Source organism: Nycticebus coucang, chromosome 21 (genome assembly GCF_027406575.1).
Source record: "Nycticebus coucang isolate mNycCou1 chromosome 21, mNycCou1.pri, whole genome shotgun sequence".
NCBI classification, from domain to species: Eukaryota; Metazoa; Chordata; class Mammalia; order Primates; family Lorisidae; genus Nycticebus; species Nycticebus coucang.
The window spans coordinates 16595858-16623676 of record NC_069800.1 but is presented as its reverse complement, the minus strand read 5'-3'; the positions used below and the strand labels follow the sequence as shown (position 1 = coordinate 16623676).

The 27819-nt window shown below is 39.4% G+C and overlaps 1 protein-coding gene across 3 annotated transcripts in view; it reads left to right on the top strand.

Moving 5' to 3' along the window:
• ZNF133 (zinc finger protein 133) overlaps positions 1-27819 on the top strand; it is a 46863-nt gene that overhangs the window by 6607 nt on the left and 12437 nt on the right. For all 3 annotated transcript variants that reach the window (XM_053574570.1, XM_053574571.1, XM_053574569.1), the window contains 2 exons: positions 22883-23009; positions 23446-23541. In XM_053574570.1, coding sequence (XP_053430545.1) covers positions 22889-23009; positions 23446-23541 — 217 coding nt within the window. In that variant the 5' untranslated portion in view covers positions 22883-22888. The remainder of the gene's footprint in view (positions 1-22882; positions 23010-23445; positions 23542-27819) is intronic.

The window sequence follows — 27819 nt, the reverse complement described above, 5'->3', positions numbered from 1 at the left end:
AAGATATGAATCCATACTGATATACATAACTGAATACAAGTAAGCAGGGAGACTGAATGGTTTTTGCTTAGAATTTAAATTCTAAGTAATGAATTTAAAATGAAAGAGGGAAATACAACATTGTCATTTGGTAAACACTGCAGTAATGCCTGTTGCAGACAGGCTCCACAGATGTGTGCTAAAATTAGTGTATGGAAATGTGAAGAGAAATAGGATATTTGTATAATTTCAAAGTATTTCTCCCAAGATACTTATAAGTTATAAAGGGAAATATAGTGACTTTACAGTGGAGAAAACCAGCAGACAGGACCTTTAACCACGTGGCCAAAATCAAGGTTAACATGCATCACCAGTAACAAGACACATCAGTATCATGACTCATTGATATTTGCCCTGAAAAGGACACAGCGTCACAACATTTGAGGTATTCTAACAAAAAATGAAATAACCTCACTCTAATCATGAAAAAATACCAGACAAACCAAAATTGAAGGATACTCATCAAAAGCACCAAGTTCATGAAAAACAAGAATAGACAGAGGATCTGTCACAGATTGGAGGAGACCAAAGCTACATGACAACTAAATGCAGCATATAAACCTCAGTTGTGGACTACAGACATATGAAAAAATGCTCATCATCTTTAATCATCAGAGAAATGCAAATCAAAACTACCTTCAGATACCATCTAACTCCAGTAAGATTAGCCCATATCACAAAATCCCAAGACCAGACATGTTGGCATGGATGTGAAGAAAGGAAACACTTCTGCACTGCTGGTGGGAATGCAAATTAATACATTCCTTTTGGAAAGATGTTTGGAGAACACTTAGAGATCTAAAAATAGACCTGCCATTCAATCCTATAATTCCTCTACTAGGTATATACCCAGAAGACCAAAAATCACATCATAACAAAGATATTTGTACCAGAATGTTTATTGCAGCCCAATTCATAATTGCTAAGTCATGGAAAAAGCCCAAGTGCCCATCGATCCATGAATGGATTAATAAATTGTGGTATATGTACACCATGGAATATTATGCAGCCTTAAAGAAAGATGGAGACTTTACCTCTTTCATGTTTACATGGATGGAGCTGGAACATATTCTTCTTAGTAAAGTATCTCAAGAATGGAAGAAAAAGTATCCGATGTACTCAGCCCTGCTATGAAATTGATTTATGGCTTTCATATGAAAGCTATCACCCAGTTATAACCTAAGAATATGGGGAAGGAGGAGAGGGAGGGGAGGGAGGGGGGAGGATGCTCAGAGGGAGGGTGATTGGTGGGATTACACATGCAGTGCATCTTACAAGGGTACATGTGAAATTTAGTAAATGTAGAATATAATTGTCTTAACACAATAACTAAGAAAATGCCAGGAAGGCTATATCAACCAGTGTGATGAAAATGTGTCAAACTGTGTATAAAACCAGTATATGATGCCCCATGATCGCATTAATGTACACAGCTATGATTTAATAATTAAAAAAAAAAAGAAAGAAAGAAATCTCAGTTGAATCTTGGACCAGAAAAAGTACATTAGAGGAAAAACTGGTGAAATTTAATTAAGGTTTATACTCATAGCTTAGTTAATAGTATTGTGTCAATGCTAATTTCCTGGTTTTGATAATTGTACTGTGGTTTTCTAAGATGTTAACATTAGAGAAAACTGGGTGAAGGGTATATGGGAACTGATACTTTTGTAAGTCTAAAATTAGTTCAAAATAAAAAGGTTTTAAAATGCATCAATCCTATATTCTTGAATTTTCTTTGGTTTTTTATTTTTTATCCTTAGATGTGTTAATATGATCTATTACAGTAGTAGATTTCTTAAAGTTAAAACAGTCCTGTGTGTCCTGATAAGGTCAAAATGCCACTAAGAAGAGAAAGGGATAAAGGAAAGTGGGAAAAGTTTGCTGAATGTTGCATACGCAGTAGGTGGGAATTAAAGGTCATACACAAAATGAAATTATAAATTTCTAATAAATAATGATAATGAAAACACTACATGTGTATGGAATTTATTTGAAACAGCATTTATTTAAAAAGTATTTACTTAAAAGAATCAGTATAAGTTAAATTTCCAACTCAAAGAGCTAGTAATAGAAAGTAATCCAAAGGAAAGCACAAAGAAGGAAATGATAAAAATGAAAGCAAAAATTAATGAACAGAAAAAGGTAGATCTGGGCAGTCCCTGTGGCTCAGTGGGTAGGGTGTTGGCCTGATATACTGAGGGTGGCGGGTTCAAACCCAGCCCCAGCCAAACTGCAACAAAAAATAGCCGGGTGTTGTGGCGGGCGCCTGTAGTCCCAGCTACTCAGGAGGCTGAGGCAAGGGAATTACCTAAACCCAGGAGTTGGAGGTTGCTGTGAGCTGTGATGCCAAGGCATTCTACTGAGGGGTGACAAAGTGAGACTCTGTCTCTAAAAAAAAAAAAAGAAAGAAGAAGAAAAAGGTAGATCTAACAAATCAAATCCAAGTTTCTCAAAAAAAAACTCAACAATCTAAATACAAGATAACTTAAGAAAGATAGAAAGCATAAATATTCAAAATAAGAAATAGCAAAGGGGAAATAACTATTGAATCACCAAAAACCAATTTTTAAAAAGTAATGTAAGATCAGTTTCTAGAACTCTATACAAGTAAGTCTGTAGACCTAGATGAAGGGAATAAGTTCCAAAGAAATATAATTTACAGAAATCGACCTAAGATGATCATAATGAAATTCTATTAAACGTTCAGAACAGAGAGTCCAATGCTCCAGATACTGTCCCCAGAACATTGAAAAATGAAGGAAAAAGTCCTCATTCTTTTTATAAAGCAAGTATAACATTGGGGTCTAAATTTGATGATAGTTCAAAAAGGAAAATTATAGACTAATTATCACTTACAAATATTAATTAGTACAGAATTCTAAATAAAATATTAGCATACTAACTTCAACACCATAATAACAAAATATTTCACTGTGAAAAGTGAAATTTACCTAGGAATGCAAGATTGGTGGAGTTTTAGGAAATCCAATCTTTTCATCTTCCCAAACTGAAATTCCATAGCCACTAACCAATAATTCCCCATTTTCCCTTCACCCTACCGCTCCCAATCACCATTCTATTTTCTATGAATGTAACTATTCTAGGCACCTCATATAAACAGAATCATATGATATTTGTCCTTTTATATTTTGTTTATTTCACTCTAATACAAATGTTATTTCACTTCTTCATTTCAGTACTTTTGTGTGTCTAGCCAGAAGTGGAATTGGTGTATCACATGATAATTCTACTTTAAATTTTTTGCACAAAACTCAACAGTGGCTGCACTGTTTTGCATTCCCACCAGCATTGTGCAATGGTTGAATGATGATTTTGACGAATCTAATGGCTGTTGGGTATTTTCTGCTTAGAGTCGCATGAGGTTTTGTTTTTGTTGTCTAATAGTGTTTCTAGAGGATGTTTTGGAGTTGGTGGTTATGAATCAACTTTTTTGTCATATGCCATTCCAGGTCATCTGTTTTTTAAATTAGTGCTCTTCCATTGTTGTGAGTTGGTTTTTTTTGTTTGTTTGTTTTTTCCTGTAGGAACTTTAACTATATGAATGTTATTTCTTCTTTGTCAGTTTTCCCTTCCTTTCTTTCTCTCTGATCCTTTCTACTTTTTTCTTTCATTTTTATTTTCTTAAGTTGTTTTCCAGTTATTAATGGAAACATGCCCATCATGTTTTCATTTAAATTTTTCTTTCTGAGGTGTCTTTGTTATAATTCAGTCTTTTTTTTTTCATATTGTTTTTCTTTTTTTTTTTAATTAAATCATAGCTGTGTACATCAATATGATCATGGGGCACCATACACTTGTTTCATAGAATATTTGACACATTTTCATCTCATTAGTTGACATAGCCCTCCTGGCATTTTCTTAGTTACTTTGCCAAGACATTTACATTTCACATTTGCCAAGGCTCACATGTAACCTTGTAAGATGCACCACAGGTGTGATCCTTTCAATCTCCCTCCCCCTCCCCACCACCCCCCTCCCTCCCCATGCTTTCCCCCTTCCCCCTGTTCTTAGGTTGTAACTTGGTTATAGCTTTCATGTGAAGGTCCTAAGTTAGTTTCATAGTAGGGGTGAATACATTGGATATTTTTCCATTCTTCAGACACTTTACTGAGAAGAATATGTTCCAGCTCCATCCATGTAAACATGAAAGAGGTAAAGTCTCCATCTTTCTTCAAGGCTGCATAGTATTCCATGGTGTACATATACCACAATTTATTAATCCATTCGTGGATCAATGGGCACTTGGGTTTTTTCCATGACTTAGCAATTATGAATAGGGCTGCAATAAAGATTCTGGTACAAATATCTTAGTTATGATGTGGTTTTTGGTCTTCTGGGTATATGCCCAGCAGAGGAATTACAGGATTGAATGGCAGATCTATTTTTAGATCTCTAAGTGTTCTCCATATATCTTTCCAAAAGGAATGTATTAGTTTGCATTCACACCAGCAGTGCAAAAGTGTTCCCTTTTCTCCACATCCACGCCAACATCTCTGGTCTTGAGATTTTGTGATATAGGCCAGTCTCACTGGAGTTAGATGATATCTCAAAGTAGTTTTGATTTGCATTTCTCTGATGATTAAAGATGATGAGCATTTTTTTCATATGTCTGAAGGCCGCTCGCCTGTCTTCTTCGGAGAAGTTTCTTTTCAATTCTCTTGCCCAGCCTGTGATGGTATCCCTTGTTCTTTTCTTGCTAATGCATTTGAGTTCTCTGTGGATTCTGGTTATTAAAACTTTGTCAGAGATACAACCAGCAAATATCTTCTCCCATTCTGTGGGCTGTTTGCTTGCTTTACTTACTGTGTTCTTGGCTGTGCAGAAGCTTTTTAGTTTGATCAAGTCCCAAAAGAGTATTTTTGAAGCTGCTTCAATCGCCCAGGGGGTCCTTCTCATAAAAAACTCATGTAACCCAATTTCTTCAAGGGTTTTCCCTGCACTCTCTTCTAGTATTTTTACAGTTTCATCTCTTAAGTTTAGGTCTTTAATCCAGTAAGAGTCTATCTTGATTAGTGGTGAAAGGTGTGGATCCAGTTTCAGTCTTCTACAGGTTGCCAGCAAGTTCACCCAGCACCATTTCTTAAATAGGGAATCTTTTCCCCACTGGATGTTTTTAATTGGCTTGTCAAAGATTAAATAACGGTAAGTAGCTGGGTTCATCTCTTGGTTCTCTATTCTGTTCCAGACATCTACTTCTCTGTTTTTGTGCCAATACCAGGCTGTTTTGATCACTATTGATTTGTAGTATAGTCTGAGGTCTGGTAACGTAATTCCTCCTGCTTTGTTTATATTTTTGAGTAATGTCTTGGCTATTTGAAGTTTTTTCTGATTCCATATAAAATGAAGTGTTATTTTTTCAATATCTTTAAAGTATGACAGTGGAACTTTAATAGGGATTGCCTTGCAGGTATATATTGCTTTGGGTAGTATGGACATTTTAACAATGTTGATTCTTCCCAGCCATGAGCATGGTATATTTTTCCATTTGTTAACATTCTCGGCTATTTCTTTTCTTAGAGTTTCATAGTTCTCTTTATATAGATCTTTCACATCCTTTATTAGATAAACTCCCAAATATTTCATCTTCTTTGGCACCACTGTGAATGGGATAGAGTCCTTAATTGTTTTTTCAGCTTGACTATTGTTGGTATATATAAAGGCTACTGATTTATGAATGTTGATTTTGTAACCTGAGACGTTGCTGTATTCCTTGATCACTTCTAAGAGTTTTGTAGTAGAGTCCCTAGTGTTTTCCAGATATACAATCATATCATCTGTGAAGAGCGAAAGTTTGATCTCTTCTGACCCTATGTGGATGCCCTTGATCGCGTTTTCTTCCCTACTTGCGGTGGCTAAAATTCCATTACAATGTTAAAAAGCAATGGAGACAATGGGCAGCCTTGTCTGGTTCCTGATCTGAGTGGAAATGATTCCAATTTAACTCTGCTCAATATGATATGGCTGTCAGTTTGCTGTAGATGGCCTCTATCAGTTTAAGAAATGTCCCTTCTATACCAATTTTCTTAAGTGTTCTGATCATGAAGGGATGTTGGATGTTATCAAAAGCTTTTTCTGCATCGATTGAGAGGATCATCTGATCTTTGTTTTTTACTTTGTTATGTGAATTACATTTATAAATTTACGTATATTGATCCAGCCTTGAGACCCTGGGATAAAGCGAACTTGATCATGATGTATGATTTGTTTGATATGTTGCTGGATTCTGTTTGTTAGGATCTTGTTGAATATTTTTGCGTCAATATTCATTAGTGATATTGGTCTATAATTTTCTTTTTTTGTTGGGTCTTTTCCTGGTTTGGGGATCAGGGTGATGTTTGCTTCATAGAACGTGTTGGGGAGTCTTCCTTCTTTTTCTACATTTTGGAAGAGTTTGAGTAATATAGGCACTAATTCCTCTTTAAAGGTTTGGTAGAATTCTGATGTGAAACCATCTGGTCCCGGATTTTTCTTTTGGGGGAGGTTTTGTATGGTTGATGTTATTTCCGAACTTGAAATGGGCCTGTTCAACATTTCCACTTGATTCTGGTTAAGTCTTGGAAGGTGACGAGCTTCCAAGGATCGGTCCATTTCCTTCAGATTTTCATATTTCTGAGAGTAACGTTTCTTGTAATATTCATTAAGGATTTTTTGGATTTCTCAGGAGTCTGTTGTTATTTCATCTTTATCATTTCTGATTGATGAGATTAGAGATTTTACTCTTTTTTTCCTGATTAGGTTGGCCAACGGTTTATCTATTTTGTTGACTTTTTCAAAAAAACAGCCTTTTGATTTATTGATCTGTTGTATTGTTCTTTTGTTTTCAATTTCATTTAGTTCTGCTCTGATTTTGGTTATTTCTTTTCTTCTACTGGGTTTGGGGTTGGAGTGTTCTTCCTTTTCCAGTTGCTTGAGATGTCCCATTAAGTTGCTAACTTCCTTCTTTCTGTTCTCCTGAGGAAGGCTTGCAGCACTATAAATTTCCCTCTTAGAACTGCCTTTGCAGTGTCCCAGAGTTTCTGATAGTTCGTGTCTTCATTGTTGTTTTGTTCCAAAAATTTGGCAATTTCCTTCTTGATCTCATCTCTGACCCAGCTATCGTTCAGCATGAGGTTATTTAACTTCCATGTTTTTGTATGAGTATGTAGATTCCTGTTGTTACTCAGCTCAAGTTTTATTCCATAATGGTCCAAGAAGATCCATGGAATAACTTCTATTCCTTTAAATTTACTGACGTTAGATTTGTGACCTAAGATGTGATCGATTTTGGAGTAAGTTCCATGGGCTGATGAGAAGTATGTGTATTCAGTTTTGTTAGGGTGAAATGCTCTGTAGATGTCTGCTAGATCTAAATGCTGGATGGTTAGATTTAAATCTAAAATTTCTTTATTCAGCTTTTTGTTGGAGGATCTATCCCTCACTGCCAAAGGAGTGTTAAAATCTCCGACTATTATGGAGCTGGAGGAAATCAAGTTGCTCATGTCTGTTAGAGTTTCTCTTATGAATTGAGGTGCATTCTGATTGGGTGCATAGATATTAATAATTGAAATCTCATCATATTGAGTATTACCCTTAACAAATATGAAGTGACCGTTTTTGTCCTTCCTTACTTTTGTTGGTTTAAAGCATACTGGGTCTGCAAATAAAATTGCAACACCTGCTTTTTTCTGGTTACCATTTGCCTGAAATATGGATGACCATCCTTTCACCCTGAGTCTGTATTTGTCTTTTAAGTTAAGATGTGACTCTTGTAAGCAACAGATATCTGGTCTGAGTTTTTGTATCCAGTCAGCTAACCTATGTCTCTTTAGAGGACAGTTTAAGCCATTCATATTAGTGGAGATAAGTTTGGTGAAATTTGGGGTATCGAGTTTTTCAAAAGTGCAGTGGACAATTTTAATCTTTTCGCCATTGTAGAAGTTGGAGTTTGATCAGGTGTTTCTGAGTGATTTTACATGTGTGTAGTAGAGGATTGGGTTGGTCATTATGGAGGATAGGTCTGAGAATATCCTGAAGAGTTGGTTTCGTTGTGGCAAATTTATTCAACATATGAATGTCGTTAAAGTATTTAATTTCTCCATCATAGATGAAACTCAGTTTTGCTGGGTACAAGATCCGGGGTTGAAAGTTATTTTGCTAACAAAAAAAAAAAGAAAGTCATTTTGCTTTAGGAGATAAAAGTCGATGACCACCTCTTCTGGCTTGAAAAGTGTCAGCAGAGGGATCTGCAGTCATCCTAATGTTCTTACCTTTGTAGGTAATGGCTTTCTTTCGCCTGATAACCTTGAGAATTTTCTCCTTCATGTTGACTTTAGTAAAGCTAATTATGATATGTCTGGGGGATGACTTATTGGGGTTGAATCGTGCTGGAGGTCTGAAACTATCTGCTATCTGAATTTCAGAATCTCTAGGCATGTCTCGAAAATTCTCTTTCATAATTTCATGCAGAAGGGCCTCTGTGCCCATCGATGCCACTTCATCATTTTCTGGAACTCCTATTATTCGTATATTTGCCTTCTTCAAATTATCCCAGAGCTCTCTAAGAGAATGATCCATTTTTGCTCTCCATTTGTCTTCCTCTTTGAGAGTTTGGGAGCGTTCGAAGGCTTTATCTTTGATGTCAGAAATCCTTTCTTCTGCTTGGTCCATTCTGTTGCTGAGGGATTCTACTGTATTTTTCATATCTTTAAGGGCTGCAAATTCTTGCTTCAGTGTGTCTAAGTCTTTGGTGATTTTGTCTTTAAATTCATTAAATTCTTGAGACATCTTTTGAATTTCTCCTCGGATTCCTAATTCCATTTTATCAATCTTGTATGCAATCCAAATTCTGAATTCGATTTCTGACATGTCTGCCAGTTGTTTATGAATGGGATCTTCAATTACATCCGCCATTTCTTTCCTTGGGGAGGTTGATCTATTCTGGTTATTCATGTTACCGGAGAGTTTCCGCTGATTCTGCCCCATGGTTGTTTTACTCCCTTTGATTTTTCCCCTAGGGTTTTGTTGAGGGTCCGTTCAGTGTTGTAGCCTGAGAGACTGGGGCCCTGTCTGGTGTGGTGGGGCTGAGTGGTTCTGACTTATTGTCAGCTGGCTTCTGTTTGACCTCAGTGAAGTACTTACTCTGGGTTGAAGTCTCAGTTCTCTGAGTCGGCCCTACCCTGGATGTTTCCGGAGTCTGTGAGTCACCTCAGGCAAATCCTATACTCAGGGGTGGCCTCCTCTGGTTGCCCAGGGAGGCAGGGGGTATGGCTTCAGCTGCCTCAGGGAACTGCCACTCTGATGTGGGTCTCCTCCAGCCTCACTCCTGTGTTCCAGAGTCAGGACCGACCAGCTGCAGTTCGGGCACTGTCCACGCCCCGACAAATCCCTCAAGAATCTGGACTCCCAGAGGACAGGCCTCCAGATCCCAGAGTGAGGGTGAGGTGGGGTGCTGGGAGCTCAGAGCCGCCGGCAGCAAGCTCACTCAATTCCTCCCAATCTTTGGCTCCACCACACTGCCGCAGCCCAAGCCTCCAGGCTTCAGAGTGAGGGCGGGGTTGGGGGAGCGGCTGGAGCCCAGAACCACCGGGCAGCAAACAGACTCAGCTCCACCCAGTTCCTTGCCCAGCCACAGGGCATGCGCTCAGGTCTCCAGACCACAGAGCGAGGGCACGGGGGGAGTGCTGGGAGCTCAGAGCCAGCAGGGGCTCCGAGCCGCAGGGAGCCGGGTCAACAGTGAGCAAATTGAGTTCCTCCCAGTCTCTCACCCGGGTGTACCGCCACAGCTCAAGCCTTCAGGCTTCAGAGTGGGGGTGAGGTGGGGTTAGCGGCTGGAGCCCAGAACCACCGGGCAACGAGCAGACTCCGCTCCACCCAGTTCCCTGCCCGGCCACACGGCATGCACTCAGGTCTCCGGACCACAGAGTGAGGGCGGGGGGAGTCCTGGGAGCCCAGAGCCAGCAAGGGCTCAGAGCTGCAGGGAGCCCAGTCGGTAGCAAGCAAATTCAGTTTCTTCCGGTCTCTTGCCCGGTTTGTACCCCCGCAGCTCAAGCCTTAAGGCTTCAGAGTTGGGGCGGGGTGGGGGGAGCGGCTGGAGCCCAAAACCACCAGCCAGCGAACAGACTCGGCTCCCCCCAGTTCCCTGCCCAGCCACACGACAGGTGCTCAGGTCTCTAGAGCACAGAGTGAGGGCGGGGGAGCGCCTGGAGCCCATAGCCAGCAGGGGCTCCGAGCCATGGGGAGCCCGGTCGACAGCGAGCGAATTCAGTTCCTCCCAGTCTCTCGCCCGGTTGTACCGTCACAGCACAAACCTTCAGGCTTCAGAGTGAGGGTGGGGTGGAGGGAGCGGCTGGAGCCCAGAACCCCTGGGCAGCGAAAAACAGACTCGGCTCCACCCAGCTCCCTGCCTGGTCACACGGCAGGCGCTCAGGTCTCTGGACCACAGAGCAAGGGCGGGGGGGAGCTCCAGGAGCTCAGAGCAGCAGGGAGCTCAGAGTAGCTGGTAGCAAGTTCAACTCATTTATATGCCTGGTTGTATTGTTGCCCAAGGAGGGCTGCTGCACCTCGCCTCAGGGAAGCACCGCCCTGGTGAGGGTCTCCCTCCACTGACTGTCCTCACCTCTCTCCCATGCCCCAGAATCAGCGCTGACCAGCCGCAGCTCGGGGACTGTCCTCTCCCCTTTAGGAGTCACCCAAGAATCCGAACTCCTGGGGGACAGGCTTTCAGACCTCAGAGAGAGTGGAGGGAAGTGCTGGGTGCTCAGAGTTGCCGGCAAACGATATTTACAGATTTATACAGTTTTATGCCTGGCAGGAGAACGCCTAGGCATCCGAGTAAGGGAGGTAGGTCCAGTTTGTAGTAGGTCTCTCCCGTGAAGTGGGATGGCCTTTGATTTCTGCCCTTTTGTTTGTGGGGCCCTTAAGCCAATCAGGTGGGGGAGGGGGGACTCCCATCCGCTTGGTGATGGGTTTTGTACCTTTTGTTTGCTTCCTTGTGGTCGCAGCTCTCCTCAGCCGGGTTGATGTGCGTTCTTCAACTTTCTCGCTTGGTGTTGCTCGAATCCATCAGGTTACTTGCTAAATTTTCGTCCCCTAACTCTCCTTCAGGATGGGAGCCTCTGTGGAAAGCTGGCGTCAGTCCGCCATCTTCCCATCATCCTATAATTCAGTCTTCATTTCTCATATGTCTTTTTCTTTTATTTCTTTCAGTTCATTTAGTGTCCACTTCTAAGTTTTTGAATTTCTGATTCAAGATGATATCTCACATTTCTGAATGTTTGTTTGAAGATGTTTTAGATTGGAGTTATGGTTTTGTTATGCTTTTGTTTTCTGTCTTCCTTTTTTTTAAAGGAATTTAGCTAAATTGTTTAGAGTCTCTTTTTTTTTTTTTGGTAGAATAATGTTTGCATTTCTGTAAACAGAACTGTCTGATTCTAATGTCTTTGAGATTTTTATTTTTGTTTTTAGGAGATGAGGTCTCCCAGGCTTAAGTACAGTGGCAGAATCATAGCTGACTGTGTTCTTGAACCTCCTGGCATCACAGGATCCTCCTGCCTCAGCCTCCTCAGTCTCTGGGAGCCAGGAGGACTGACTACTGAGATTTTTCTAGTTCAGAAAATGCTTCTGTCACTGTAGCAAGGTACTGTTTCTTTACAGGATTGCTGGGGAACGAGAAGTTGTATATATCTTGATTTTTATTTGTAATATTTCCTTGCTGGCAAGACCCTGAATTTCCTACTTTTGCTTGTTTTTCCTTTTCCCTTGCTGTTTTCAAGAGATGTCTTTTCCTTACTTCTTATACTCCCCATCGTGCTACTGCTCTACCACTTGTGGAGTTAAAGACCAGACCCTGCCTCACTCATAGCGGGAGGATCTCCAACTGACACCCTCTCGTTTCTGTTCTCCTTACCCACTTCTACCTTCTGAGATATCATCCTTCTTTAGGGAGAGCAGTAGAAAAGGCCCTAGGGTCCTGCAGAGCCAGGGGCATGGTGCATGTTCCCTGAATCCACACTGGCTGTCCCAGGATGAACACATGCCTCCTCTTGCTGTGTAAGAACAGAATAGAAATATCAATAAGGAGATAGAAAACCTAAAAATAAACAAAAAAAAACTGCACCTGAAAAGTAGAATAACTAAAATGAAAAATTCATTAGAAACATTCAGAAGCAGATTTAAACAGACAGAAGTGTCAGCAAACCTGAAGATACGACAATTGAAATGATCAAGTCTGAGGAGCACAGAGAAAAAGACTGAAGAGAAGTGAACAGAGCCTAAGGGACCTGCGGGATACTAGCAAGGGGATTAACTGTGCATTGCGGTGGGATTCCCAGAAGACAAGAATAAGAGAACCGAGAAATTATTTGAAGAAATAATGGCCAACAATTTCTCAAATTTGATGAAAGACTTTATTATAAACATCCAAGAACCTCAACGAACTACAAGTAGGAAAAACTTAAGAGACCCACACTGAGATACAATATAATCTAAGCATCAAAAGCCAGAGATAGGAGAATTTTTTAAGTAGCAAGAGAAAAACAATTCATTACCTTTAAGGGATCCTCAAAACGATTATCAGAAGATTTTTCACCAGAAATCTTGAAGTCCGGAAGGCAGTATATTCATTCATATATTCAAAGTGATAAAAATTGCCAGCCAAGAATCTTATATCTGAAAAAACTGTCCTTCAGTACTGATGGAGAAATTAGGACATTCTCAGATGATCAAAAGTTGATGGAGATCATCACCACTCACCTGCCCTGCAAGAGATACAAATAATATTCTCAAATGCAATGAAAGGACAATAGACAGTTATTAGAAGTCATATGAAAAACTGAAGGTCTGTATTAAAGGTAAATACACAGGTAGCAATATAACCTAGTATTATTATAACTTTGGTTTATAACTTCACTTTTTGTTTTCTACATGACTTAGGACACTATTAAATTTTTTTTTTATTTGACCATATAATATATAAAGATATAATTTTATGACAGCAATAACTGGAGATGGAATGATGCTGTATAGGAACAAAGGTTTTGTATATATTGAAGGTAAGCTGATAAATTCAAATTGAAGTTTTTTAATGGATGGTAAGTATAATCCCCTTGGTAACCACAAAGACAATGGCTATAAAATACATAGAAAATGAAGTGAGAAGGAAATTTAAATTACAAAAATAGAAAAATTCATCTTAAAGTTGTAATGGAATCTTAAGGGACTCCAAATACCTGCACTATCATGAAAAATAACAAAGCTGGAGGACTTACACTTCCTCATTTCAAAATTTACTACAGGTTTGATGCCCATAACACAGTGTTTATGGCACCAGCCACATGCACCGAGGCTGGCAGGTTCAAACCCAGCCCGGGCCAGCTAAATATGACAATGACAACTGCAACAAAAAATAGCCGAGTGTTGTGGCAGGTGCCTATAAGTCCCAGGTACTTGGGAGGCTGAGGCAAGAGAATTGCTTAAGCCCAAGAGTTGGAGGTTGCTATGAGCTGTGATGGCACAGCACTCTTCCCAAGGCAATATAGTGAGACTCTGTCTCAAAAAAAAAAAAAAGACTACAAAGCAACAATAATCCAAACTGTGAATGGCATAAAGATAAAGACCAATGGAATAGAATAGAGAACAGAAATAAACCCTTGCATATGTGGTCAAGTGAATTTTTGACAAGAGTATCAGCACCATTCAATGTGGAAAGCCAGTATATTCAACAAACATTATTGGGAAAACTGTATATCTACATGTAAAAGGGTGAAGTTAATCCCTTACATAGCACTATATACAAAAATTAACTGAAAATGTATCAAAGACCTAAACATTAAGTTTGGCTACTCTAAAACACTTGGAAGAAAACATACAACATCTCCATGACACTAGATTTAGCGGTGATTTCTTGGAAATGACACCAAAACACAGGCCAAAAAAAATTAAAAGTGGAGACATTGGACTTCATCAAAATGTATAACTTGTCCCATCTACTCAGGAGGCTGAGGCAGGAGGAATGCTTGAGCCCAGGAATTTGAGACTAGCCTGGGCAACATAGTGAGATGCTATCTCAAAAAAAAAGAAAGGCATTAAATTGTAGGATACTAAATAAATATATATTTTGAATTTTTTCCATCAAAGGGAGAGAATATGTTTGCAAACTATATATCTAATAAGGGATTAATATTCAAATGTATAAAAACTCCACAACAGTAAAAGAACACCCCAATTGAGCAAGATGGCGGCTGAGTAACAGCTTCCTTGCATCTGGGCACCGTGAGTCTGGGGAGATAGGACTCCAGGCATCTCTGGCTGGTGGGAACTGCCTATCATCACTCCTACGAGGATACAGGGAGTCAGCGAGAGACTTCTGGACCCCAAGAGGAGGATTAAAACAGTGGAAAACTGGCAAGTGGTCGCGTGTGTTCAATCCGTCTAAACCCGCCCACAACTGTAAGTTCAGTAGCAGCGAGACTGCAAACCAGAAAGGCCTTACCTGTGAACTGTTTTGGTGTCTTTGGACTTGGCGCTCAGCTGAACTGCCTTGCGGAGAGCCTGAGCGGGAGTGCAGAGAACTTTGGCCGTTGTCTAGGGCCCCAGTCTGAGCCGCTGAGCCAGACGGAGCTAATAGTGTTTGGCGGTGGGTCACACGGAACCATTGTCAGTGATCTGCCCCGGCAAGCTCTGCCCTCAGGGTCGCAGAGCTAGAAACGGGTGGGAGCTGGTAACCCAGCAACCAAGTAGCCTAAGGGTGGGGTCTGAGCCGCCTTGCAGCCCTAAACCTCAGGGGCAAAGTGAGACCGGTTTTGGCACACTGGGTAAGTGGATAGCCACTTCAGCAGTGATTCCAGCGACAAAGCTGGGAAAGCTTCTGCTCAGCAAGTTTACAAGTTCAAAGTGCCTTTTAAGTGGGCTGAAGAGAGATTTAGGGTGTCTACCTCCTGGGGTTTGAGAAATCAGCAGCCTCCAGTCGTATCAGAACTGTCATTAATATCTCATACCCCAGAAGACCACGTGTTGCCCAGACAATATTCAATAACATATACAAACTGCTTTGTTTTTGGTTGTGTATTTTTTTCTTTTTTTTTGTTTGGTTGTTTTTTTGTTTGTTTGTTTGTTTTGACATTGTTGATGTTCTTTTGTTTTTTAATTTCAATCTTTTCCATACAGATCCCTTTTTCTTTCTCAATTTTTCTAGTTCAATTATAATTTCCCATTCCTGCCTTTTTTAATAACTAGAACTTCATTTTTGCTACTGCTTCTACCACTATTATTTGGTTTTTCACCCAATTTTATCCCCGTAAAGTTTTCTGTTTGCTTGTTTTGGTTTGATCTATAGCATTTTTGTCTTTCCTCTCTACTTGGTGGAGGTGGGGTACTGTGTCTGATCACGTTAGCAAAGAGCTGCTGACCTCAAGGGAACCACACAACTGGGCACCCCCAGAAGGTGGGGTTGTTTTAAGGTTGTGTCAAAGTACCCTACTGTACACCTATATTGCCCTGTCTCCCTCTTTCTGTGCCTCTCTTCTTTTTGTCAATATTCCTTATACCCACCACCTCTCCTTTCTCTATTTTTCTTTTTTTTCTTATCACTCGGTCCTCCTTTCTTTCATCCCTTTTTTGTTCTTCAACCTTCTCACCCTTCTGGTCCTGTAACCCTTAGTCCACAGGCACAAGAACTTAAAGAGCAAGAGGAAGTGAAAGGAAAACTAGGGCAAGGAAACAGATAAAAGAAATCACTCATGAGGAAGAATCAGCAGAAAACTCCAGGCAACATGAAGAACCAGTCTAGAACAACCCCGCCAAGGGACCATGAGGTAGCTACTGCAGATGATTCCACCTGTAAAGAAATGTTAGGAATGACAGAAAGGGAATTTAGAATACACATGTTGAAAACAATGAAAGAAATTATGGAAACAATGAAGGAAATTGCTAATAAAGTGGAAAATAACCAAAAGGAAAACCAAAAAAAGAATCAAATAAGAGATGAACGATATGAAGAATATAAAAAGGATATAGCAGACCTGAAGGAACTGAAACAGTCAATTAGGGAACTTAAAGATGCAATGGAAAGTATCATCAACAGGTTAGACAATGCAGAAGAAAGAATTTCAGAGGTAGAAGACAAAGTTCTTGAGATAACTCAGATAGTAAAAGAGGCAGAAAAGAAGAGAGAGAAAGCAGAACGTTCACTGTCAGAACTATGGGACTTTATGAAGCATTCCAACATACAAGTTATAGGAATTCCAGTAGGGGAAGAAGAATGCCCCAGAGGAATGGAAGCCATACTAGAGAATATTATAAAAGAAAATTTCCCAAACATCACCAAAAATTCTGACACACTGCTTTCAGAGGGATATCGGACCCCAGGTCGCCTCAACTCTAACCGAGCTTCTCCAAGACACATTGTGATGAACCTGTCCAAAGTCAAGACAAAAGAAAAGATTCTGCAAGCTGCCAGGAGTAAGCGTCAGTTGACCTACAGGGGCAAATCCATCAGAGTGACCGCAGACTTCTCTAATGAAACTTTCCAAGCAAGAAGACAATGGTCATCTACCTTTAATCTACTTAAACAGAACAATTTTCAGCGCAGAATTCTGTACCCTGCTAAGCTAAGCTTCAAAATTGACGGAGAAATGAAATCATTTACGGATATGCAAACATTGAGGAAATTCGCCACAACAAGACCAGCTCTACAGGAAATACTTCAACCTGTTCTGCACACTGATCACCACAATGGATCAGCAGCAAAGTAAGAACTCAGAAATCAAAGGACAGAACCTAACCTCCAACTGATGCAAAAGATAAAACTAAGCAATGGACTCTCATCAAATAAGATGAATAGAATACTACCACACTTATCAATTATCTCAATAACTGTTAATGGCTTGAATTCCCCACTGAAGAGACATAGATTGGCTGACTGGATTAAAAAACACAAGCCATCCATTTGCTGTCTGCAAGAAACACACCTGGCTTCAAAAGACAAATTAAAGCTCCGTGTCAAGGGTTGGAAGACAATTTTTCAGGCAAATGGAATTCAGAAGAAAACAGGAGTTGCGATCTTATTTTCAGATACATGTGGATTTAAAGCAACTAAAGTCAAAAAAGACAAAGATGGTCACTTTATATTGGTCAAGGGAAAACTACAACAAGAAGACATTTCAATTCTAAATATTTATGCACCCAATTTAAATGCTCCCAGATTCTTGAAGCAGACCTTACTCAGTCTGAGCAATATGATATCTGATAATACCATCATAACAGGGGACTTTAACACACCTCTTACAGAGCTGGACAGATCCTCTAAACAGAAATTAAACAAAGATATAAGAGATTTAAATGAGACCCTAGAACAACTATGCTTGATAGACGCATATAGAACACTCCACCCCAAAGATAAAGAATATACATTCTTCTCATCACCCCATGGAACATTCTCCAAAATTGATCATATCCTGGGACACAAAACAAATATCAACAGAATCAAAAGAATTGAAATTTTACCTTGTATCTTTTCAGACCATAAGGCACTAAAGGTGGAACTCAACTCTAAAAAAAATGCTCAACCCCACCCAAAGGCATGGAAATTAAACAATCTTCTGTTGAATAACACATGGGTGCAGGAAGAAATAAAACAGGAAATCATTAACTTCCTTGAGCATAACAACAATGAAGACACAAGCTACCAAAACCTGTGGGATACTGCAAAAGCAGTTTTGAGAGGAAAATTCATCGCTTTAGATGACTACATTCGAAAAACAGAAAGAGAGCACATCAACAATCTCACAAGAGATCATATGGAATTGGAAAAAGAAGAACAATCTAAGCCTAAACTCAGTAGAAGAAAAGAAATATCCAAAATCAAATCAGAGATCAATGAAATTGAAAACAAAAGAATCATTCAGAAAATTAATGAAACAAGGAGTTGGTTTTTTGAAAAAATAAATAAAATAGGTAAACCATTGGCCAGACTAACTAGAAATAGAAAAGTAAAATCTCTAGTAACCTCAATCAGAAACGATAAAGGGGAAATAACAACTGATCCCACAGAGATACAAGAGATCATCTCTGAATACTACCAGAAACTCTATGCCCAGAAATTTGACAATGTGAAGAAAATGGATCAGTATTTGGAATCACACCCTCTCCCTAGACTTAGCCAGGAAGAAATAGACCTCCTGAACAGACCAATTTCAAGCACTGAGATCAAAGAAACAATAAAAAAGCTTCCAACTAAAAAATGCCCTGGTCCAGATGGCTTCACTCCAGAATTCTATCAAACCTTCAAGGAAGAGCTTATTCCTGTACTGCAGAAATTATTCCAAAAAACTGAGGAAGAAGGAATCTTCCCCAACACATTCTATGAAGCAAACATCACCCTGATACCAAACCAGGAAAAGACCCAAACAAAAAGGAGAATTTCAGACCAATCTCACTCATGAATATAGATGCAAAAATTCTCAACAAAATCCTAGCCAATCGATTACAGCTTATCATCAAAAAAGTCATTCATCATGATCAAGTAGGCTTCATCACAGGGATGCAAGGCTGGTTTAACATACACAAGTCCATAAACGTTATCCACCATATTAACAGAGGCAAAAATAAAGATCACATGATGCTCTCAATAGATGCAGAAAAAGCATTTGATAAAATCCAGCATCCTTTTCTAAGGAGAACACTGAAGAGAATAGGCATAGGTGGCACATTTCTAAAACTGATTGAAGCTATCTATGACAAACCCACAGCCAATATTTTACTGAATGGAGTGAAACTGAAAACTTTTCCTCTTAGAACTGGAACCAGACAAGGTTGTCCTCTGTCACCCTTCCTATTCAACATAGTGCTGGAAGTTCTAGCCAATACAATTAGGCAAGACAAGGAAATAAAGGGAATCCAAATGGGAGCAGAGGAGGTCAAACTCTCCCTCTTTGCTGACGACATGATCTTATACTTAGAGAACCCCAAAGACTCAACCACAAGACTCCTAGAAGTCATCAAAAAATACAGTAATGTTTCAGGATATAAAATCAATGTCCACAAGTCAGTAGCCTTTGTATACACCAATAACAGTCAAGATGAGAAGCTAATTAAGGACACAACTCCCTTCACCATAGTCTCAAAGAAAATGAAATACCTAGGAATGTACCTAACTAAGGAGGTGAAGGACCTCTATAAAGAAAACTATGAAATCCTCAGAAAGGAATTAGCAGAGGATATTAACAAATGGAAGAACATACTATGCTCATGGATGGGAAGAATCAACATTGTTAAAATGTCTGTACTTCCCAAAGCAATCTACCTATTCAATGCCACTATTAAAGTACCTACATCGTACTTTCAAGATTTGGAAAAAATTATTCTGCATTTTGTATGGAACCGGAAAAAAACCCGTATAGCTAAAGCAGTTCTTAGTAACAAAAATAAAGCTGGGGGCATTAGCATACCAGATTTTAGTCTGTACTACAAAGCCATAGTGCTCAAGACAGCATGGTACTGGCACAAAAACAGAGACATAGACACTTGGAATCGAATTGAACACCAAGAAATGAAACTAACATCTTACAACCACCTAATCTTTGATAAACCAAACAAGCACATACCTTGGGGGAAAGACTCCCTATTCAATAAATGGTGTTGGGAGAACTGGATGTCTACATATAGAAGACTGAAACTGGACCCACACCTTTCCCCACTCACAAAAATTGATTCAAGATGGATAAAGAACTTAAACTTAAGGCATGAAACAATAAAAATCCTCAAAGAAAGCATAGGAAAAACACTGGAAGATATTGGCCTGGGGAAAGACTTCATGAAGAGGACTGCCATGGCAATTGCAACAACAACAAAAATAAACAAATGGGACTTCATTAAACTGAAAAGCTTCTGTACAGCTAAGGAGACAATAACCAAAGCAAAGAGACAACCTACACAATGGGAAAGGATATTTGCATATTTTCAATCAGACAAAAGCTTGATCACTAGGATCTATAGAGAACTCAAATTAATCCACATAAAAAAAGCCAACAATCCCATATATCAATGGGCAAGAGACATGAATAGAACTTTCTCTAAAGATGACAGACGAATGGCTAACAAACACATGAAAAAATGTTCATCATCTCTATATATTAGAGAAATGCAAATCAAAACAACCCTGAGATATCATCTAACCCCAGTGAGAATGGCCCACATCACAAAATCTCAAAACTGCAGATGCTGGCGTGGATGTGGAGAGAAGGGAACACTTTTACACTGCTGTTGGAACTGCAAACTAGTACAACCTTTCTGGAAGGAAGTATGGAGAAACCTCAAAGCACTCAATCTAGACCTCCCATTTAATCCTGCAATCCCATTACTGGGCATCTACCCAGAAGGAAAAAAAATCCTTTTATCATAAGGACACTTGTACTAGACTGTTTATTGCAGCTCAATTTACAATCGCCAAAATGTGGAAACAGCCTAAATGCCCACCAACCCAGGAATGGATTAACAAGCTGTGGTATATGTATACCATGGAATACTATTCAGCCATTAAAAAAAATGGAGACTTTACATCCTTCGTATTAACCTGGATGGAAGTGGAAGACATTATTCTTAGTAAAGCATCACAAGAATGGAGAAGCATGAATCCTATGTACTCAATCTTGATTTGAGGACAATTAATGACAATTAAGGTTATGGGGGGGGAAGTAGAAAGAGGGATGGAGGGAGGGGGGTGGGGACTTAGTGTGTGTCACACTTTATGGGGGCAAGACATGATTGCAAGAGGGACTTTACCTAACAATTGCAATCAGTGTAACTGGCTTATTGTACCCTCAATGAATCCCCAACAATAAAAAAAGGAAAAAAAAAATATTAAAAAAAAAAAAAAGAACACCCCAATTAAAACTTGGACTAAGAATTTGAATAATCATGTTTGCAAAGAAGATATACAAATGGCCAACAAGTACATGAAAAGATGCTTATCATCACTAATTATTAGGGAAATGTAAATGAGGACCACAATGCATTGCCACTTTACAGCCATTAGTATGGCTATTATCAAAAGAATCCCAGAAAGTAATAAATGTTGGTGAGGAGATGGAGAAATTTAGAACCATTATGTTAGTGGGAGTGTAAAAGTGAACATTGGATTATTATTTGATATGGTAATTCTACTTCTGGGTATATACCCAAAAGAATTAAAAGTAGGGACTGGAACAAGTACTTATACACCCACATGCATGGAAGAATTAATCACATTAGTCAGAAGCAAGAAACAAACCAGATATACATCAACAGATGAAAAAATAAATGTAGTATATATACACAAAGGATTATTTAGCCTTGAAAAGGAAGGAAACAGTGTGTAATTTTATGTGGATGAATCTTGAAGACATTATGATAAATGAGGTCAGACATAAAAGGATGATATGATCTGACCTTTTTTAGCTACATAGAATAGCTACATATATAGCTATGTAAAGTAAAATGTTCATTACCAAGATGTAGTGGAAGAAGAGAACGGGAAGTTATTGCTTAATGGTTACAGAGTTCCATGTGGGATGATGAAAAAATCCTGGAAAGACATAGTGATGATGGTTTCACAGCAGTGTGAATGCACTTAATGTCACTGAAATGTATACTTACAAATGGTAAAAATAGTAAATTTTTTGTTATGTATATTTTATCCCAGTATAAATTAAAACCTATAGGCCTCTTCACTCAACCAATTCTGTGTTTTACCAGTAGGTGCATTTTCTTCCTCCCAGGTGGCCTTCCCTGCTTACCTGTTGGGCTTCTCTCTTCCTTTGCTCATGACACCCTTGTCCCTGCTCCCCACGTGCTCCTTCTAAGTTACCCAGCACTTTCTTCTTCCCTTGATTCCTTCCCATTCTTCAAGACCAAGTTGCCAGGCCTGTCTTAGGAAACGTTTCCTGATATCTCTATCCCAGTGTGTTCTCCATTTTGAAACAGTGCTGAGGAGAATAAAAGAGTAAAACTGGGTGAGGGGGTAGAACAGGGTCTGGAGATGAGTCTTTGGACTGAGTGGCCAAGAGGTTCCCCTGTGAGCACCCACAGTGTTTGACGGGAAAATTAATGAAATGCTATCCACGTTTCACAGGTGAGAAAAACTAGGACAGTAGTTGGCACAGAGGTACCACACACCCTGGCACCGTGGTTCCAGTACTCTTTCCTGCTCTCCACTCATGCCATCAGGGCCTGAGAAGGTCAAGGCACCATGGGATTTAGGAGAAGGACTGAACTGTAGTTTAGTCTTGGCCATTATTGAATTATATGAACTTCAGTCACTTACGTGCTTGGACACTAATATGTATATGATTGTTTAGACTAAATAATGGTCTTTTTTTTTTTTTTTTTTTGTTAATAAAAGATGAAGTATCGTAACATTGCGCAGGCTGGCCTCAAACTCCAGAGCTCAAGTGATCCTCCAACCTCAGCCTCCTGAGTAGCTGGAAATACAGGCATGTGCCACCAGGTCCAGTTCATTTGATCTTTCAAATTCTTAAAATTTAGAAAGTCTCTTATGCTCTACTGTTGTTCAAATTTTATAGCTGTTTGCTTTTCTGCCTAGATTTAAATTTCCTAAAACTTAGGGACTATTTTTTGCATATATATACCAAACAGCCCACCCAAAACCTTGAATGCATAGGTTCACAAATGCTGCTGGCTGGACGGAGACAGGGCTATAAAAATCTTGGAACATAGGGCACCAAGGTCACAGTCAAAGGCAGGGTCTACATATCTCACCTACCTCCTTCAGGGCAGCCTTCTCCATGTCCCTCACTCCAAGTTGTGGGTGAGGTTGGCTTCTGGGTAAGCAGGACTGGATTTTGTGTTACAGGCACACATGGCATTCAGGGATGTTGCTGTGGATTTCAGCCAGGAGGAGTGGAGACTGCTGAGCCCCGCTCAGAGAACTCTGTACAGGGAGGTGATGCTGGAGAACTACAGCAACCTGCTGTCACTGGGTAAGTGTGGGACTTTCTTTCTGCTGAGAATTCTAGGCTATGCTTGAAGCAGCCATCTTGCTTTGTGTCTTGGCTTTGCTTTTGTGTTACGCTCAAAGGCACATGTTCCCTTTTTCTTAGTGAAGGTCTGATTTCATAGAGTTGAAAATGGATAAATTTGTATGTGTCTCATACTCTGCATTTGTAGGCCTTTGCTCCCACGCCTGGGCTCTCTTCTTTAATTAACTCCTTTTAAATGAGAGAGCTGTTCATCCACTCAATGTGGAGTGAATCAGCGTGCTCTTGTCTGAATTTACCTTTCCCCTCCTCCCTTCCATTGCTGAGAGCCCTCTATCTCAGGTCTCTGTGCCACCCTTTGAAGTTCCTCACTCTGAATTCTTGAATGGCCCCTGGACATGTAACTCACAATCACCTTGATTTCTTTTCCTGTGAGCAGGAATTCCATTTTCTAAACCAAAACTCATTACCCAGCTGGAGCAAGGGAAAGAGACCTGGAGAGAGGAGAGAAAATGTCTACCAGCCACTTGTCCAGGTGAGTGGGAGAACCCTGGGCAGATGGGGCTCAGGGCTATCGGCAGCTCAGAGACTTGGGAGGGAGGGATCATTGCTGAGGTGCTAGGGAGGGAAGCTGTTCTCCTGCTTCCAAGGCTGCTTAGAGTAGCAAGAATATGGGGAAAAACTGAGCGAACTAGAGAGAAAAGTCAAGCCCAGTACAGGGAAAGGAAAGGTTAAAAAGCTATTCAAGAAATTGAAATGGAATTCTAAAATATGAGCTAACATAGCTTTTATGTTTTTTAGTGGTTATATGTGCACATAAGTATTTGTATAACATCCTTAATTTTGCCTCTTAGCCTCCCCTAAACTGTTTACTATTAATATCTTCAAGAAAATGTTTGCTGACCCCTGCTCTAATGGTGCACAATATGTAGCCTTAACTTTGTATATTCTACTTAATTTGGGTATCCCTTTATGTAGAACATTAACTAAGTACATTACAGTTGCACAGTTTCAGTTTGTCCCTTCTCCCAACATCATTTATGTGAAGTGTTATTTGTATATTACACACTCCTTAATACAATGTTAAAGTATTTGTTTTAAACACTTGTATGTAGTTTTTTAATTAAGAGAAAAAAATAGTCCTTTTATACTCATCCAGATAATCTTACCATGTTATTTCCCTTAATTTTTTTCCTAAAGATCTGAGTTTCTATCATTTTTCTTCAGCTTTAAGGACTTCACTTAGCATTTCTTGTGCATGCATTCTCTTGTATTTTCCTGAAAGTGTCTTTATTCGCCTTCTTTATTCTTGATATTTTCATTGAACATAGAATTCTAGACTGGTTGTTTTATTTTTTCAGTACTTTAAAGATATTATACCACTGGTAATGCCCACCATTGCCTCTGGTGGAAAAGGCAGCTGTCATTTGCATCCTTGTTACCCTTAATATAACTTAGCTTTCAACTTATTTAAAAGTAGCTGGCTACTTTCAAAGTTTTCTCCATGCTTATGGTATTCAGCAGATTTGCCATGATTCTGACTACCTTAAAGACATTCCTCCATATGTTTTGATGTGGCCCTTCCTCTCTCCCCTTTTGGGCCTACACTTATATGTATATTAGTCTCTTTATATAGCCCCACAGGTTATTGAGCCTTCATATTTTTAAATCTTGTTTTCTCTTTGTTCTTCAGATTGGATGATTTCTTTTGATCTGTCTTCAAGTTTACTGTTTCATCTGTCCTCTCCAATATGCTGTTAAGCCCTGGCCAGTGAATTTTTTATATCAGATACTATATTTTTCAGTTCTGTAATTTCCATTTAGTTATATTATAGTTTCCTGGTTTTTTTTTTTTTATTGTTGGGGATTCATTGAGGGTACAATAAGCCAGTTACACTGATTACAATTGTTAGGTAAAGTCCCTCTTGCAATCATGTCTTGCCCCCATAAAGTGTGACACACACTAAGGCCCCACCCCCCTCCCTCCATCCCTCTTTCTGCTTCCCCCCATGACCTTAATTGTCATTAATTGTCCTCATATCAAGATTGAGTACATAGGATTCATGCTTCTCCATTCTTGTGATGCTTTACTAAGAATAATGTCTTCCACTTCCATCCAGGTTAATACGAAGGATGTAAAGTCTCCATTTTTTTTAATGGCTGAATAGTATTCCATGGTATACATATACCACAGCTTGTTAATCCATTCCTGGGTTGGTGGGCATTTAGGCTGTTTCCACATTTTGGCGATTGTAAATTGAGCTGCAATAAACAGTCTAGTACAGGTGTCCTTATGATAAAAGGATTTCTTTCCTTCTGGGTAGATGCCCAGTAATGGGATTGCAGGATCAAATGGGAGGTCTAGGTTGAGTGCTTTGAGGTTTCTCCATACTTCCTTCCAGAAAGGTTGTACTAGTTTGCAGTCCCACCAGCAATGTAAAAGTGTTCCCTTCTCTCCACATCCACGCCAGCATCTGCAGTTTTGAGATTTTGTGATGTGGGCCATTCTCACCGGGGTTAGATGATATCTCAGGGTTGTTTTGATTTGCATTTCTCTAATATATAGAGATGATGAACATTTTTTCATGTGTTTGTTAGCCATTCGTCTGTCGTCTTTAGAGAAAGTTCTATTCATGTCTCTTGCCCATTGATATAAGGGATTGTTGGCTTTTTTCATGTGGATTAATTTGAGTTCTCTATAGATCCTGGTTATCAAGCTTTTGTCTGATTGAAAATATGCAAATATCCTTTCCCATTGTGTGGGTTGTCTCTTTGCTTTGGTTATTGTCTCCTTAGCTGTACAGAAGCTTTTCAGTTTAATGAAGTCCCATTTGTTTATTTTTGTTGTTGTTGCAATTGCCATGGCAGTCCTCTTCATGAAGTCTTCCCCCAGGCCAATATCTTCCAGTGTTTTGCCTATGCTTTCTTTGAGGATTTTTATTGTTTCATGCCTTAAATTTAAGTCCTTTATCCATCTTGAATCAATTTTTGTGAGTGGGGAAAGGTGTGGGTCCAGTTTCAGTCTTTTACATGTAGACATCCAGTTCTCCCAACACCATTTATTGAATAGGGAGTTTTTCCCCCAAGGTAAGTTCTTGTTTGGTTTATCGAAGATTAGGTGGTTGTAAGATGTTAGTTTCATTCCTTGGTGTTCAATTCGATTCCAAGTGTCTATGTCTCTGTTTTTGTGCCAGTACCATGTTGTCTTGAGCACTATGGCTTTGTAGTACAGACTAAAATCTGGTATGCTGATGCCCCCAGCTTTATTTTTGTTACTAAGAACTGCCTTAGCTATACGGGGTTTTTTCTGGTTCCATACAAAACGCAGAATCATTTTTTCCAAATCTTGAAAGTACGATGTAGGTACTTTGATAGGAATGGCATTGAATAGGTAGATTGCTTTGGGAAGTATAGACATTTTAACAATGTTGATTTTCCCCATCCATGAGCATGGTATGTTCTTCCATTTGTTAATATCCTCTGCTATTTCCTTTCTGAGGATTTCATAGTTTTCTTTATAGAGGTCCTTCACCTCCTTCGTTAGGTATATTCCTAGGTATTTCATTTTCTTTGAAACTATGGTGAAGGGAGTTGTGTCCTTAATTAGCTTCTCATCTTGACTGTTATTGGTGTATACAAAGGCTACTGACTTGTGGACATTGATTTTATATCCTGAAACATTACTGTATTTTTTGATGACTTCTAGGAGTCTTGTGGTTGAGTCTTTGGGGTTCTCTAAGTATAAGATCATGTCGTCAGCAAAGAGGGAGAGTTTGACCTCCTCTGCTCCCATTTGGATTCCCTTTATTTCCTTGTCTTGCCTAATTGTATTGGCTAGAACTTCCAGCACTATGTTGATTAGTAAAGGTGACAGAGGACAACCTTGTCTGGTTCCAGTTCTAAGAGGAAAAGCTTTCAGTTTTACTCCATTCAGTAAAATATTGGCTGTGGGTTTGTCATAGATAGCTTCAATCAGTTTTAGAAATGTGCCACCTATGCCTATACTCTTCAGTGTTCTAATTAGAAAAGGATGCTGGATTTTATCAAATGCTTTTTCTGCATCTATTGAGAGGATCATGTGATCTTTATTTTTGCCTCTGTTAATATGGTGGATAACGTTTATGGACTTGCGTATGTTAAACCAGCCTTGCATCCCTGGGATGAAGCCTACTTGATCATGATGAATGACTTTTTTGATGATAAGCTGTAATCTATTGGCTAGGATTTTGTTGAGAATTTTTCCATCTATATTCATGAGTGAGATTGGTCTGAAATTCTCCTTTTTGTTTGGGTCTTTTCCTGGTTTTGGTATCAGGGTGATGTTTGCTTCATAGAATGTGTTGGGGAAGATTCCTTCTTCCTCAATTTTTTGGAATAATTTCTGCAGTACAGGAATAAGCTCTTCCTTGAAGGTTTGATAGAATTCTGGAGTGAAGCCATCTGGACCAGGGCATTTTTTAGTTGGAAGCTTTTTTATTGTTTCTTTGATCTCAGTGCTTGAAATTGGTCTGTTCAGGAGGTCTATTTCTTCCTGGCTAAGTCTAGGGAGAGGGTGTGATTCCAAATATTGATCCATTTCCTTCACATTGTCAAATTTCTGGGCATAGAGTTTCTGGTAGTATTCAGAGATGATCTCTTGTATCTCTGTGGGATCAGTTGTTATTTCCCCTTTATCGTTTCTGATTGAGGTTACTAGAGATTTTACTTTTCTATTTCTAGTAAGTCTGGCCAATGGTTTATCTATTTTATTTATTTTTTCAAAAAACCAACTCCTTGTTTCATTAATTTTCTGAATGATTCTTTTGTTTTCAAT